At 46.0% G+C, this 11,803-nt stretch overlaps 1 protein-coding gene across 2 annotated transcripts; it reads right to left on the bottom strand.

The window, feature by feature from the left end:
- adam17a (ADAM metallopeptidase domain 17a) lies at window positions 1–11,667 on the bottom strand. 2 transcript variants are annotated; one of them, XM_027012866.2, is made up of 20 exons: window positions 11,258–11,667; window positions 9,327–9,459; window positions 8,949–9,082; window positions 8,776–8,864; window positions 8,074–8,251; window positions 7,436–7,566; window positions 7,105–7,191; window positions 6,564–6,677; window positions 6,264–6,408; window positions 6,083–6,174; window positions 5,785–5,937; window positions 4,823–5,022; window positions 4,293–4,396; window positions 3,953–4,087; window positions 3,676–3,806; window positions 3,489–3,567; window positions 3,305–3,393; window positions 3,112–3,168; window positions 2,812–2,845; window positions 1–2,112 (listed from the first exon to the last, which is right to left on the bottom strand). In XM_027012866.2, the coding sequence occupies exons 1-20, from the start codon at window positions 11,370–11,372 to the stop codon at window positions 1,748–1,750; spliced, it is 2,565 nt and encodes an 854-aa protein (XP_026868667.2). In that variant the 5' UTR covers window positions 11,373–11,667; the 3' UTR covers window positions 1–1,747. The 2 variants fall into 2 exon arrangements, with proteins under 2 accessions (XP_026868667.2, XP_026868668.2); XM_027012867.2 differs by lacking the exon at window positions 2,812–2,845.
- Between the last annotated feature and the right edge of the window lie 136 nt (window positions 11,668–11,803).

Raw genomic sequence — 11,803 nt, 5'->3', positions numbered from 1 at the left:
AACTGCTGCTATACTTTATTCATGTGGGTTCATAATTTCCAGTAAATTTATCTAGCACAAGATCTTAAATCAGGAGATAAGTGCCCCATACAATTCTGAACATTCAAACGAGAATCAACTTTCTACTTTATGTTCTATAATGGTAATATAGATTTTTTTTTTTACAAGGCAGAAAATGTCATCACACTTATGGCACATTAAAATTCTATAAACTTTATCAAACCATAAATTCAAAAGCTCAAATTAGAATTACACTTGTAGAAACCAGGGATAGCATTTGCAAATATATATAAAAAGAATAAAAAATACAGTATCAATGACGATCCAAATCTTACACCTGTGCAACTACAGAAATTTAATAGGGTACATGTGATCATACTAGCAAACTAAAGTACTTCACAAGGTATGTTTGATGCAACATTTAAATCGCTCATATTGCTTGAACATATTCACAATGAACATCTGGGTCATTATGGACCACTTATAGGATGCCGGTGATATCAATGGAACTTAAGACCACAACAGCATCTAACACCATAGTGTCATATTAGAATACATGCTCAGTAACAGCTAATCTAATACTATTCAACAGTGTTTACCATTGAAGAGTTCCAGTTTTGTCCAAAATATTTAAGGACACAGTAAGTAGAACATTTATAGCAGAAGAAGTAAAGCCCATAGCCCCAAGACGTTTTGAATGATGTACTATTCTTGGTATCCAATGACAAATGCTTTACACTCATTTTGAGTCCGTCTTATACCATAACAATAACAACTGAATCCTATCATTATGTCATAACTAAGAACGGCGACTCATGCCAAAATCCTGCATTGGAAATAACTTGATTTAAGTTAGTAGCAGAGCACAGAGGTACAGAATCTCCGATGGCTGATTTCATAGACTCAGATTAAGCGGTACATCACTGGCAATGAGGAAACTGCTGCTTGAAACGGTCTTTGGCCTAGATTTGCACCAATCTGTGTGGAAAGCTGACCTTTCCCTGGTGTGACTACTGTGTTCAAAAACCATTCATGAAAGAGGCAGGAACAGTTGGTCACATTTTGAAGTAGCAGTGTGGTTTCAGAGCACTAAAGTAGACACCACTCCTTACCAGCAGTCCAGAGTGATCGAAGTTAATCTTTAAACCGTTTCTTTCATGTTTATTTTCGATGAGACTCTGCAGATGCTCTTCCATAAGGCACTTTTTGTTTTGGCTAAGGTTACACTTGCCTTTGGTATGACTTACTACGCCCTATCACACCATGATGCAATAAGGGTTAGACATGTGCACTTCTGGCCGGAGACCCATGGACACGAGGAGGTCCATTCTGAAGAGCCTTCAGCGAAGTGGGCTGGCTCTCAAAACTGAAGGTGTAAAATAAATCCTACTTTCTAACTAATCAGAGCTAACAAGGGGGTGTTTGTGCACATCAAAACGACCTGAGCTGGTACTTACAAAAACCAAAAGTCCCACCAAAAGTGTAACCCCATCGTTTATAATCCAAGCCCCTAGACTGCAGTCTCTAGCATTTACACATTACTCCATTAGCAGACAAATGTGTTAGAAATAACAAAAAAAATACTCTGCAGTCCACATACCACACTTGTACCACATGTTGGACTGTCATCAAACTAATCTGTCAGGAAGGCTCATTTTTGTGTTGCCCATCAAAGTGCATACTTGAGGAGTGAGTGTGGAAGTGTGAACGGGGACAGTGGAGGCACCTTCCTCAGCACGCCGTCTCCTTACTGTCGAGGCGGGGCTGCCTCTGCAGCTTCTTCCTGTCGGGTCGGTTTAGCGGCGTCTGCTCGGTGAGGTCCTCGAAGGACTTGGCCGTCAAGTGGCTGGGCAGGAAGTCTGCCCCCAGCTCGTCCTGCGGTGAGTCCCCGCTCGGATCCTCTGCGATGGTGGCCATTCGCTGCGGATCCACTCTTGGTTCGGCGGAGGCCAGGGCAGGGCCGCGGGCTGCGGACGGGCCCGGTGCCGGTGGCGAGGTGCTGCTGCTGTTGGGTGGGGCCGGTGGGGGCCGGGCTGCCAAAAGGGAAGGCAGAGCAGGCCCCTTGACGATGCGCTTGGGAGCCCCCTCGAGACCACTCAGCATCTCCACATTCTAGAAGAGGGACGGGGGATGCAAAGGCAGCGGGGAAGGAGAGAAAACAACATCCCAGCGTATTTCAGGAACACAGAGTTCGGCACAGAGGTGAAACAGAGGTGTGAAAACAATGTTCTTTGATGGTGTGAATGTTTCTTGTGAGTAAATGTTAAGAAAAAGTTCCCCAGCAATGTCTTCAGTAGTAGAGTACGATATTGATCCAATTCTGAAAGGAGCACTGACACTTTCTATAAAATATTAACCCTCTCCCCTCCCCCTGACTATAATACCAGAAAATACTGTTTTCACAGATGTTGACTAATCATAGTAAACATGCTAGATTTGTACGCACCTGTACTGACATACCCAGGCCTGCTTGGGCTACTAGCCACATCACAGGTACCAGAAGACAGCATATCCCCATGCCCTAGTGAGCATTCATGGCATTTGTAACGTATTTCTAAAAAGCCATGCACTCAGAACACTAAAAAAACAAAACTGACATTCAAATTCGCACTGGAGCCACGACTACACGAACGCCATCAACGACACGGACTGCACAAGAACACAAGCGCCGCTCCAGCCGTGCTACAGCGTCTGACACACCCACTGGACCACGACATCTAGCCGGTACGCGCACAGCGATTCCGCCACTCTCCCTGCCATCCATGCGGCAGCACACACTCCAGGGTGGGGCAAGAACACACACTCACTCACCTGAGGCTTTACTACACACCTCCACCACCATCTGCTGCAGTTCCACGACACCCAGAGCAAACAGTGGAGCCACAGGTCATGTCTTCAGCCAAAGCTCACCCGCAAAAACACGTGAGCCTTACCGGAGACGCCCATGAGAACTGCAGCTACTTACAAACCGTTTCACACATGTACTGTGTTAAATGTGCTACCTGGCTTTTTTTTTGGTTGCCATTTTATTAGGATATTAAGAGAGTCCTACTTCTGGAAGGACAGTGTTCAAGATGGGTATGGGCTACTGCTCATGAGGCAGAGACTCACGCTGGGAAACATCAGTGTCTTGGAGTCCTCTTCAAACTGTCTATCTAGCTTCTTGTCCTACAAATAAGTGCACAGAAAAAAGCCATTACGAGTCTCCTGTTGTGGGTCCAAGAGAAGTCCTTTAGGCAGGAGCTGTGATACAGCTGTAGGAAGCTCGGAAGAGCAATTTAAAGTGAACGGAAGGTGCTCTTACCACACAGTGCACCAGAATGCTTAACGGGATCCAGAAGAGAAGAGAGAAAACCACCACTGAGCCCACAATATTATCAGCCAGGAACTTCCCTGCAGATTGGAGAGAGGTGGTAAGCTGCTACCCTTGAAGTAGACAAGCCAACGCAAAAGGACACACTTGTAACCAAGCCACACCCAGCCGTTACCGAATGTGTTGATGTCCAGCTTGTCGATGAAGTCCCACAATCTCTCCACCACGTCTTGCACCTGCTTCATGCATTTGCCCTGTGAAGAACAAAGAGCCAGCAGAATCCTTCACGGGGGGGGGGAAGCACCAGCCAAACGGAACAAACCTTCCACGGGAATGGTGTGCTGGGGGGTGAGAACACTCACGTGGCCATCACAGAAGCCCACGGTGCATGGTTTGCCCTTCCGCAGGTAGAGGTAGTCTCCAGTCGCATAAATGTAAGGTGTGCACACTCCGCTCCCATTCTTACAGCACACTTTACACGAGTGGTCCGTGTCTGGGAGCAATGCGACGACATGCAGTGTAAATATAACCCCTCAAAAAACAGAGTCCCCCAAGGACTGACTACAGATAAATCCCAAGTTAAAGGGAGAAGCCCCTTAAAGGTGGCCCTGCGAAGCCTGCCGGGACGACTGCACTCACCGTTGCAGGCACAGGAGCGGCTGCTCTGCTTGGCCTCACAGAAGGGCATACACTCGCCCTGGCGACACACGCCCTTGTCCACACACTCCGTGCCGTCGGGCAGGTTTCCGGGCGCAGGGCACTCACTGCTCTGGCCTGCAAGGACAGCAGGACACTTTCACTTTTTTTGAAAAGGATGGAATTTTTAAATTGTTAATAATAATAATTATTATTTACTACTATTGTTATTAGTAAATACTATTGTCTTTTGTTTATTTTAAATATGTTTTAGATGCGTTAGGCTTCTGGTGCCAGGAACAGACACTGTTCTTCAGAAAGCCCATTTAAGGCCATTACAAACCCGTGCACTTGGACGTGGCTTTACATGTGGCATTGATGGACTCCTGGCAAATCTTCTGTGCTTCCTGGAATCTGCAGTTGTTGCAGCAGGGACTGTTCCTGTCACTGAGGTGTGGACAGAACAGTCAGCTCAGCTAGGGCTAAAGCAATGCCCAAATAACACCTTAGAGATCTCTGAAAATGAACACTGCCCTAAACTCCCGCCAAGTTCTATGGCAACAAGTACTGAAAGCAGATATATTAAATAATGCTACAGGTGGCATACAGGAACGTGGTGTCAACATTCTGTTTCTATTGTAAAATGCAAGCAGCTGCGGTTTGTCAGATATCCTAAGTGGACCGGCTGGGAGTAGTCTCCAATTTATACTCATCGAGGCTTGTGCAACAGCAGATCACGATCCTATTCATCCACTTCCTTAAAAGGTGGGGTGGCCAACTCTGGTCCGGGACACCTACCTGCTTGAACGGGTTCAGGTCCCACCCTAATCTACCCCGGCGGATCCAGACCACCCACGGCCCCTTCCCACGTACCTGCACTGTGCGCCGTTCTTGAACATGCAGTTGGCTGTGCAGCAGAGGTCATCCTGGAGGTGAAGGAGCCCCGGGTCGCACTGCTCCCCCTCCTCCACCCGGGAATTACCGCACAGCTTGCTGCTCCTCACCCGGAAGCACATGGGAGCCTTGACCCGGAGCGTCCTGCTCACGGAGGCCTTGCTGCAGTTGGAGAATCGCTGGAATGAAATAGAACCGAGAAGAGAAGACCGCACAGCGTCAACTGATTAACTGTTAAATCGCTGCGACTGCGACAGAAGGTTGCAGTAGTCAAAACAAACCATTATCTGATCATGAGCATTTAACGGACCTGAGGCATTTCAGATGAACGTACTGTGGCTGTTTGGTCCATGGCATTTACATGATCCAACAAACCAATTCAGTCTTTAACTACATCATGTCAAGGGTTAATCAAATGTATGAATTAAATGTTAAACACGAGGACTAACTACACTCCCAATATGTAGCAATATAACTGCAATATGATATTTTTGACCATTTTGTGCAGCCCTAGGCACAGTGGTCCAAAAACCCATTACACAGCAATGTGTGACTCCCCCTCAGGTAACAGCAGTTCTAATTAGTTCTTGTCACAGAACATTGAGCTATTGTGTCACTAATAGGTATATTATTTGCCTACAATAAGAAATGTCAAAGTATGTAGAAAAACATGGCCTGTCTGCATGAAATGGTTATTTTTAGCTCATCTCGCCAATGCTCAGGATGGGTAACTAAATATTTTTCTTGTTTTGCATACTGTTTGGTTTCCTGAACCAACAGACCAAATGTTTCCCCCACACAAATAAGGATTATTCTCGTGTGCCCAGCTTCAGATGGCTTATGTATGTCAGTAACGTCAGCAACTATAGGGAAAAAAAAACTTGGTGGAGGATCTATTCATGGATTAGCAAAGGATGGAGATCAGAGGACTGAGTGACAACCTTGTTGTTGACATGGTCTCCACTAACAGCGATGGGGTACATGACAAACTTGCCCCCTTGGTCATCGCTCGGCGCACAGTACGGGATGTTGTCTGGGTCATGCTCTGCTCCAAAGTTGTGTCCAAGCTCGTGAGTGGTCACAAGGTCGGCTTCCTGGACATCAATCAACACTCAGGTCATGCCATCTCACTGGGCTACAGTCCACAACAAACGCATCTTTGGAGAAATCTCGATCTGGATCCAAAATGGTTAAGGTGCCTGCAAGGCTGGGACATGGTAGGGCAGGTTGCATACAAACCTTAGTGAGAATGGTCTTGCCATAGTTCTTAGTGCTGGTTAAGCCAGTGTTTAGGTAGCTGGGTTTCTCCACAGACTTGGATGGGTAGTAAGCTGTAATGGGGGGGGAAACCCAAAAGTCTCCATCATGTCACTACGAGAGGAGGCGTGTTCTAACGTTTGAGTGTTAGGAAGAGCCGTACGTTTGGAGCAGAGTCCTCCTAAGGCCTGGTCCCTGGAGGAGGCCACATAGGCCAGACCCAGCGTGCCCTCATCGAAGTCCTGGTAGGTGAAGAGGTGGGCCAGGCAAACACTGGAGGCATTGTCTGCAATGTCCACACTGAATTGCTGATTGGAGGTGGAGTTTAGAGGCAAGAGAGAAAGCTTTCAGCATTCATCAATTCCAATGGTCACTCAGGTATATAGTCAAAATAGTTTCCATCAAAACACTAGCAGAGCTAAAGTTCACTCAACCAATACATGCACTTAGGCAGAGCACTCACTTCCAGAAGCTTCTTCACATCCCACACTTGAAAGTCCTTTGGCCGCGGGCTGCCCTCCATGTTGTAGTGAATCTGTCCTGAAGACACATTGGTCGGCCCCTTGTTTATGATTATCTGCAGGAACATGAGGCAGAAGTTCTTCAAAGTCGACAGTCGCACACACCTCCAAAATGGGGCTGACAGGTGATCACATGTCCCTCAAAGAGTTGACAACGCTGACAACATAAAACCCCATGACGACTGAGCCAAGGCAACAAAGGCCATTACATTCTAACCACAACGCATTCGGCAGTGCACCCTCAAAGAGGGCGTTTGTATGAGTCAGCGTCATGTGTTGAGTGACTCAGGATAGAGTGCTGCATTGTAACTTCTGATGGACACTGGAAAGAGGAAGATGTGGGTTTTTTTTTTTGGGGGGGGGGGGGGGGGGGGATAATGACAAAGGCTTTGAGATGAGGTCTAAACTCCTAAACCTTAAAGAGGACAATGACTCCACGCTGAAGCACACTACAATACCACAACACACTGCAACAGAAGGCACCTGCTGGATCTGCACACCGTAGCCCTTAAATTCCTCGTCCCACGATGTATTCCTGTAGATGTCATCCACGCGGTCAATCAGCTCGATCTGGAAGGAACCAAATGAGACACCCAACACGTCTTTACACCAACTGCCAGATACAAGTAACGTTTCACATCAGAAGAACTTAACTAATACACAAAGCATAGTCCACTTGCTTTTCATCATCATCTGCTTTGGCAGCAGCACAGCAGTGTTGTTGGGTAGGTAGGGGGAGGGGCTTGGGGTTCTGCTGAGCCCAGCTGCAGACAAATGCTGTCATGCCTCAGTGGGTGTGAACTCCAGGGCTCACCAGATAGTTGAGGGTGGTGCTCTCCTCCCCACGGCCCATGTAGTGGAAGAAGCGATAGTCGGCCACCAGCAGCAGCGTGCAGGTGTTCTTCTTGTGGCTGTAAGCCTGCCTCCGCGCTCTGTGGCTGGGCTCTGGATCATCAGAAACGGAGCTCATTAAGAACTAGATCACAACAATAAGAACCATTGCTGATCTACCCCAACAAGGTGTGGGACTAGCTGGAGGTTACTCAAATGGCATGCGTTCTGTTCAGTACCACTGGAAACAGTTGCAAAATTATTCTACACTCATATATGCACATCCATACACTGACCACAAATCTTCTCCAAAGGTCATAAGTATGACATGTTCGAATGAGTGTCCTTGCTATGTCACTGCATGTAATCTTAAAATGACAAGCTGCACTCTGTAAAGAACAAGACACAGGAGGGAACAGGAGCAACAGCAGCAACTTGCTGTCCCTTTCGATTTAACCAGCTTCCCTGTGATCTGGACAGGGGCTAATTTGCATAATGCTGACCCATGTCACACGCCAGGCTTACTGGAATTCACAAACAAAATTACGAAGACAATCGTCACTCCAGTGACGCCTTTGAGAGCCGCTGACCTTTGAGCTCCAGGCAAAGGTGGCTACTCACCCTCATGCAGCGAGGCGTCCTGCGTGGCCCGGGCCAGGTCTGGTAGCAACTCCTGTGCCTCGGCCTGCGTGTAACCGCACACTGTGGGCGAGGCGAGGCGGCTGATATTGCGGATATCGTCCGAGCGGTAGACGAGCAGACGCCCGTCTGGCACCGTCTCCGTAATTCTCCACAGTGGCTGGCGGAGAGGGAGGGGAGGGAGAGAGCTGCTTCAGAGGACACGGTACATGCACCGAATTAGCGAAATACCGTTAAAGGGACACAGCGGCATACAAAAAAAGTGCAAAAAAAAATGGCATACAAAAAACCCCCCCAAAACAAACAAACAAACAAACAAAAAAAACTTAGTATAGATTTAGAGAACTGAACTAAGGAAATAAAAGTTAATTAATAAATAGAACCTTTATTCCCTTAGTTCACTGGCTTCTCTAAATCTAAACTAAGTTACAGTGATGTGGAAAGCCAGCTGGACAAACCTCAGCAGTCAGGAGCACTATTTAAAATATTTTATATATATATATATATATATATATATATATATATATATATATATATATATATATATATATATATATATTTTTTTTTTTTAATTATTATTATTTTTTTTTTCACATTTTCTCTTTGTGCTGTTCACAATATGGTCTCACAGAGGAGTGGAAATCAGCTAATGCCGCGCAGGTTCCCGCTAGGCCTGGCGTTTACCTCCACATTGTACTCAGCTTCGTCGGTGAGGATGTGGGCTGAGAACTCCTCCCCGTCCATGTGCGCCTGCACTCGTGAGTGTTCCTCACCTGCCGACGGCAAGAGGAGGTGCTTGTTTCAACCACTCACTATTCCTCTCCCACTTTAGGCTACAATACAAGTGAGCCCCTCACCTACTACATGGCCTCTGAAGTAATTCTGGAGCTGGACTTCATAATTCTCCTCCCTCCCATGCTCGTTTAAAACTACGGCCTTGAAGTCGTCTGTGAAAAGCTCTATGTTGGTGGTCAGGTATAACTTGAAATGCCTTAGGAAAAAGAGAGAATATTCCAACTGGAACCAAGGACGAGTGACAATAACAAGAACGTTTTGAAGTGAATGAGTATTAAAAGACAGGTCTTTAAGTTCCTACTACATAAAGACCTACTCTGAGTGCAACAGTGTTTATTCATTGGGCTGTAGATTCTCTGATGGACTTCCAATTTAATTTGATACATTTGCCATAAGCTTCAGGAACATTGTGCAAGGGTGATTAAACAGAGCCTCTTTACCTCTTCAGTGCTGTAAAGCTGACCAGGCGTTCTACGTGGGTTGGCGAGTCCACATCCCTCTTTCTTATAGAGTGCCGCTGGAGGCTAGAGGCAGGCAAGATGTCAAAGTCTGCCAGTAAAGAGCTGAGGGCTTCTACACGGGGGGAAAATTCATTGAGAATTAGCTACTTTCGCTGCTAGCAATCACACAACCACATCGGCATAGCTGTCCTAGCTAGACAAAACTTCAGTTTATGGGCATTCCCAAGGAGAAGTGGTAGATCAGTGGTTAAGGTACACGACTTGTAATTGGAAGGTTACTAGTACCATCTCCAAGTTGCCACTGTTGGACCCCTGAGCAAGGCCCTTAACACTCAATTGCTCAAGTTGTACTCAGTCATAACTGCAAGTCGCTTTGGATAAAAGTGTCAGCTAAATGCCATAAATGTAAATGAAGCCCTGATTAATGCCATTGAAATCCAGTTTCAGAGGAAACTCAACTTCTTTGCAGTCGAAGGCACACCCTTTGAGTAACATTGTGCATTGACCACTTTGCAATGCCAGACATCTTCATTGACATGGGCTACAGTGGTAGTTAACGAGAGCACAGAAACCTATTAATGAATTATTACAAAGGATGTGTTATCAATGTATGTTAATGTCATTGACACCATCAGCATAATTCAATCCACAAGAAATGTAGGCTTGGGCTGGTTTCATTTATTAGCCTAACTAACATTTATAGTTGCTTAGCCTGTACAGATCTCAGCTTATTGTTGCATTAGTAGTTAATATCTGAGAACTTGGAAGAAGATCTGGTGATCTTGGCTTCATGCGCCAACCACTTGAATGTCATCGGCATCTGCCTCTCAGGAGTGGCAACAACCACTTGAATGCCATTGGCATCTGATGTGTTATCAAAATATATTTTGATATGAACATAATTAACCTATTAAATCCATTAGAAAAGTAGGCTTGTGCTGGCTTCAGTTAACCAGGCCAATTATTTATGGTTGCTTAGCCTGTAACTATTATTTAGTAGATAAAATATACGAGAACGTTGAGGAAGGTCTGGTGACTGTCAACATTGGCATGCGGGAATTAAAAGCCCTCAGCATCTGCTTCTCAGGGGGTGACAACCACAAGAGGTAGCAGCCACTGAAAACAGCATCCATCTGCCCTTGTTTGACGTTTATTCTTCAGTGATCGACATTCTGTAGTGTGTAGGATGAAGGTGTATGCGGGGTTGATCATTCAATAGCTAACGGGGCTTACGGCTACACGCAGACGACAAATACCAACCTATCTGGTTAATTTAATTAGCTAGCCAAGTAACCATAGTTAGTTATCTGACCTATCGGCCACCCAAGATAACTGCAAATAAATGGAAGCACTTTACTTGCTTCAGTTAATGTTTTAAGGAGATGCGTGTCTGGATTAGTATCCAAGACGTGAGAGAACAGTTGTTTTCAATAAAAAGACTTATCTGTTGTATGTACAGACGAGGTGTTTCCTCTACATGCGACCATACAGCTAGCGTAATGTTAACTGGTAATGCTAACTAGCCAGCTAATTAGCTATTAACCTCCGTTTGAAAGGGTAAATAGCTAGCTAATTAGCCATTAACCTCAGTTTCCAATTTAACCAAATGTTAGCTAACGTTAATTATCCAGATAAGCCAAAAAGAAACTGCCATCAATGTAGGCAGTCAGCTTTAGCCAACTAACAACTCCACAGCTAGCTACTAACTAACTAAGCTAAGCTAACCTAGCTACACACACTTCCTGTAAGGAGTAGCTAACGCTTGATGCAAAGACGGACGACTAGTGGGACTGGGACAGAGAGTGACTGCATTTTCACAAGGAATTAAAGGATCCGTCAACACTCCAGCTAACGTTAACCCATATTGGGTTTTAGCAGCGATGCTAAACCCGCTAGCTAAGTCTACTCACCCAACTCTTCGCCGTCGTCCAGCTTTGACCAGCTATGCTCGACGGATCTCGGCTTAATCGCACCGTCCACCCAAAACGGGAGCAATGCGATGGTAAAGACGACCAACTGCCTCATCCTAACGCTGCCACACTCGAAGAAATCTACTCTCAAGAGACGTTCATTTCAAAAACTGACCGCTGCCGACAGCCGTTTGATTTTTGCCCCCATTTGCAAAGCAGAACCGAAACATCGCAATGACTCGTTAGACAAAACCCATGGCATGAACGACCAAAATATCAGTGTCTCTCAGTCAGGCAGAATGAGAAACTATCTACATTATCGCTGGACCTAGGCAACCTAGCTAATGTTCAGACTATCAGCGACAAAAGTTCTTCAGTGTGCGTTTCCGTCTGGGGCTTGTACTCAAATTCCCTGTATGAGGGCGCTGCAGACACTGCCCTCTGCGGGAGGGCCGCGGTTTAACAATACACAGCCGCAGCTGCTCTGAAAAGACACGACATCGTTTTACAAATACTTCACTTAAGGGGGTGTGTGCATCCTCCTAT

This window comes from Electrophorus electricus, chromosome 13 (genome assembly GCF_013358815.1).
Source record: "Electrophorus electricus isolate fEleEle1 chromosome 13, fEleEle1.pri, whole genome shotgun sequence".
Classification (NCBI taxonomy): Eukaryota; Metazoa; Chordata; class Actinopteri; order Gymnotiformes; family Gymnotidae; genus Electrophorus; species Electrophorus electricus.
The sequence above is the reverse complement of the archived record's forward strand: the minus strand, read 5'-3'. Positions and strand labels throughout refer to the sequence as shown.

Bases quoted from the DNA above. Each gene is read 5' to 3' on its own strand.
- adam17a (XM_027012866.2), bottom strand. From the start codon at position 11,372: ATGAGGCAGTTGGTCGTCTTTACCATCGCATTGCTCCCGTTTTGGGTG. The intron at 5,938-6,082 runs GTTTGTATGCAA...ATTGATGTCCAG, and splicing joins GCAAGACCATTCTCACTAAG to GAAGCCGACCTTGTGACCAC. The intron at 3,394-3,488 runs GTAACGGCTGGG...TCCAATCTGCAG, and splicing joins GCTGGACATCAACACATTCG to GGAAGTTCCTGGCTGATAAT.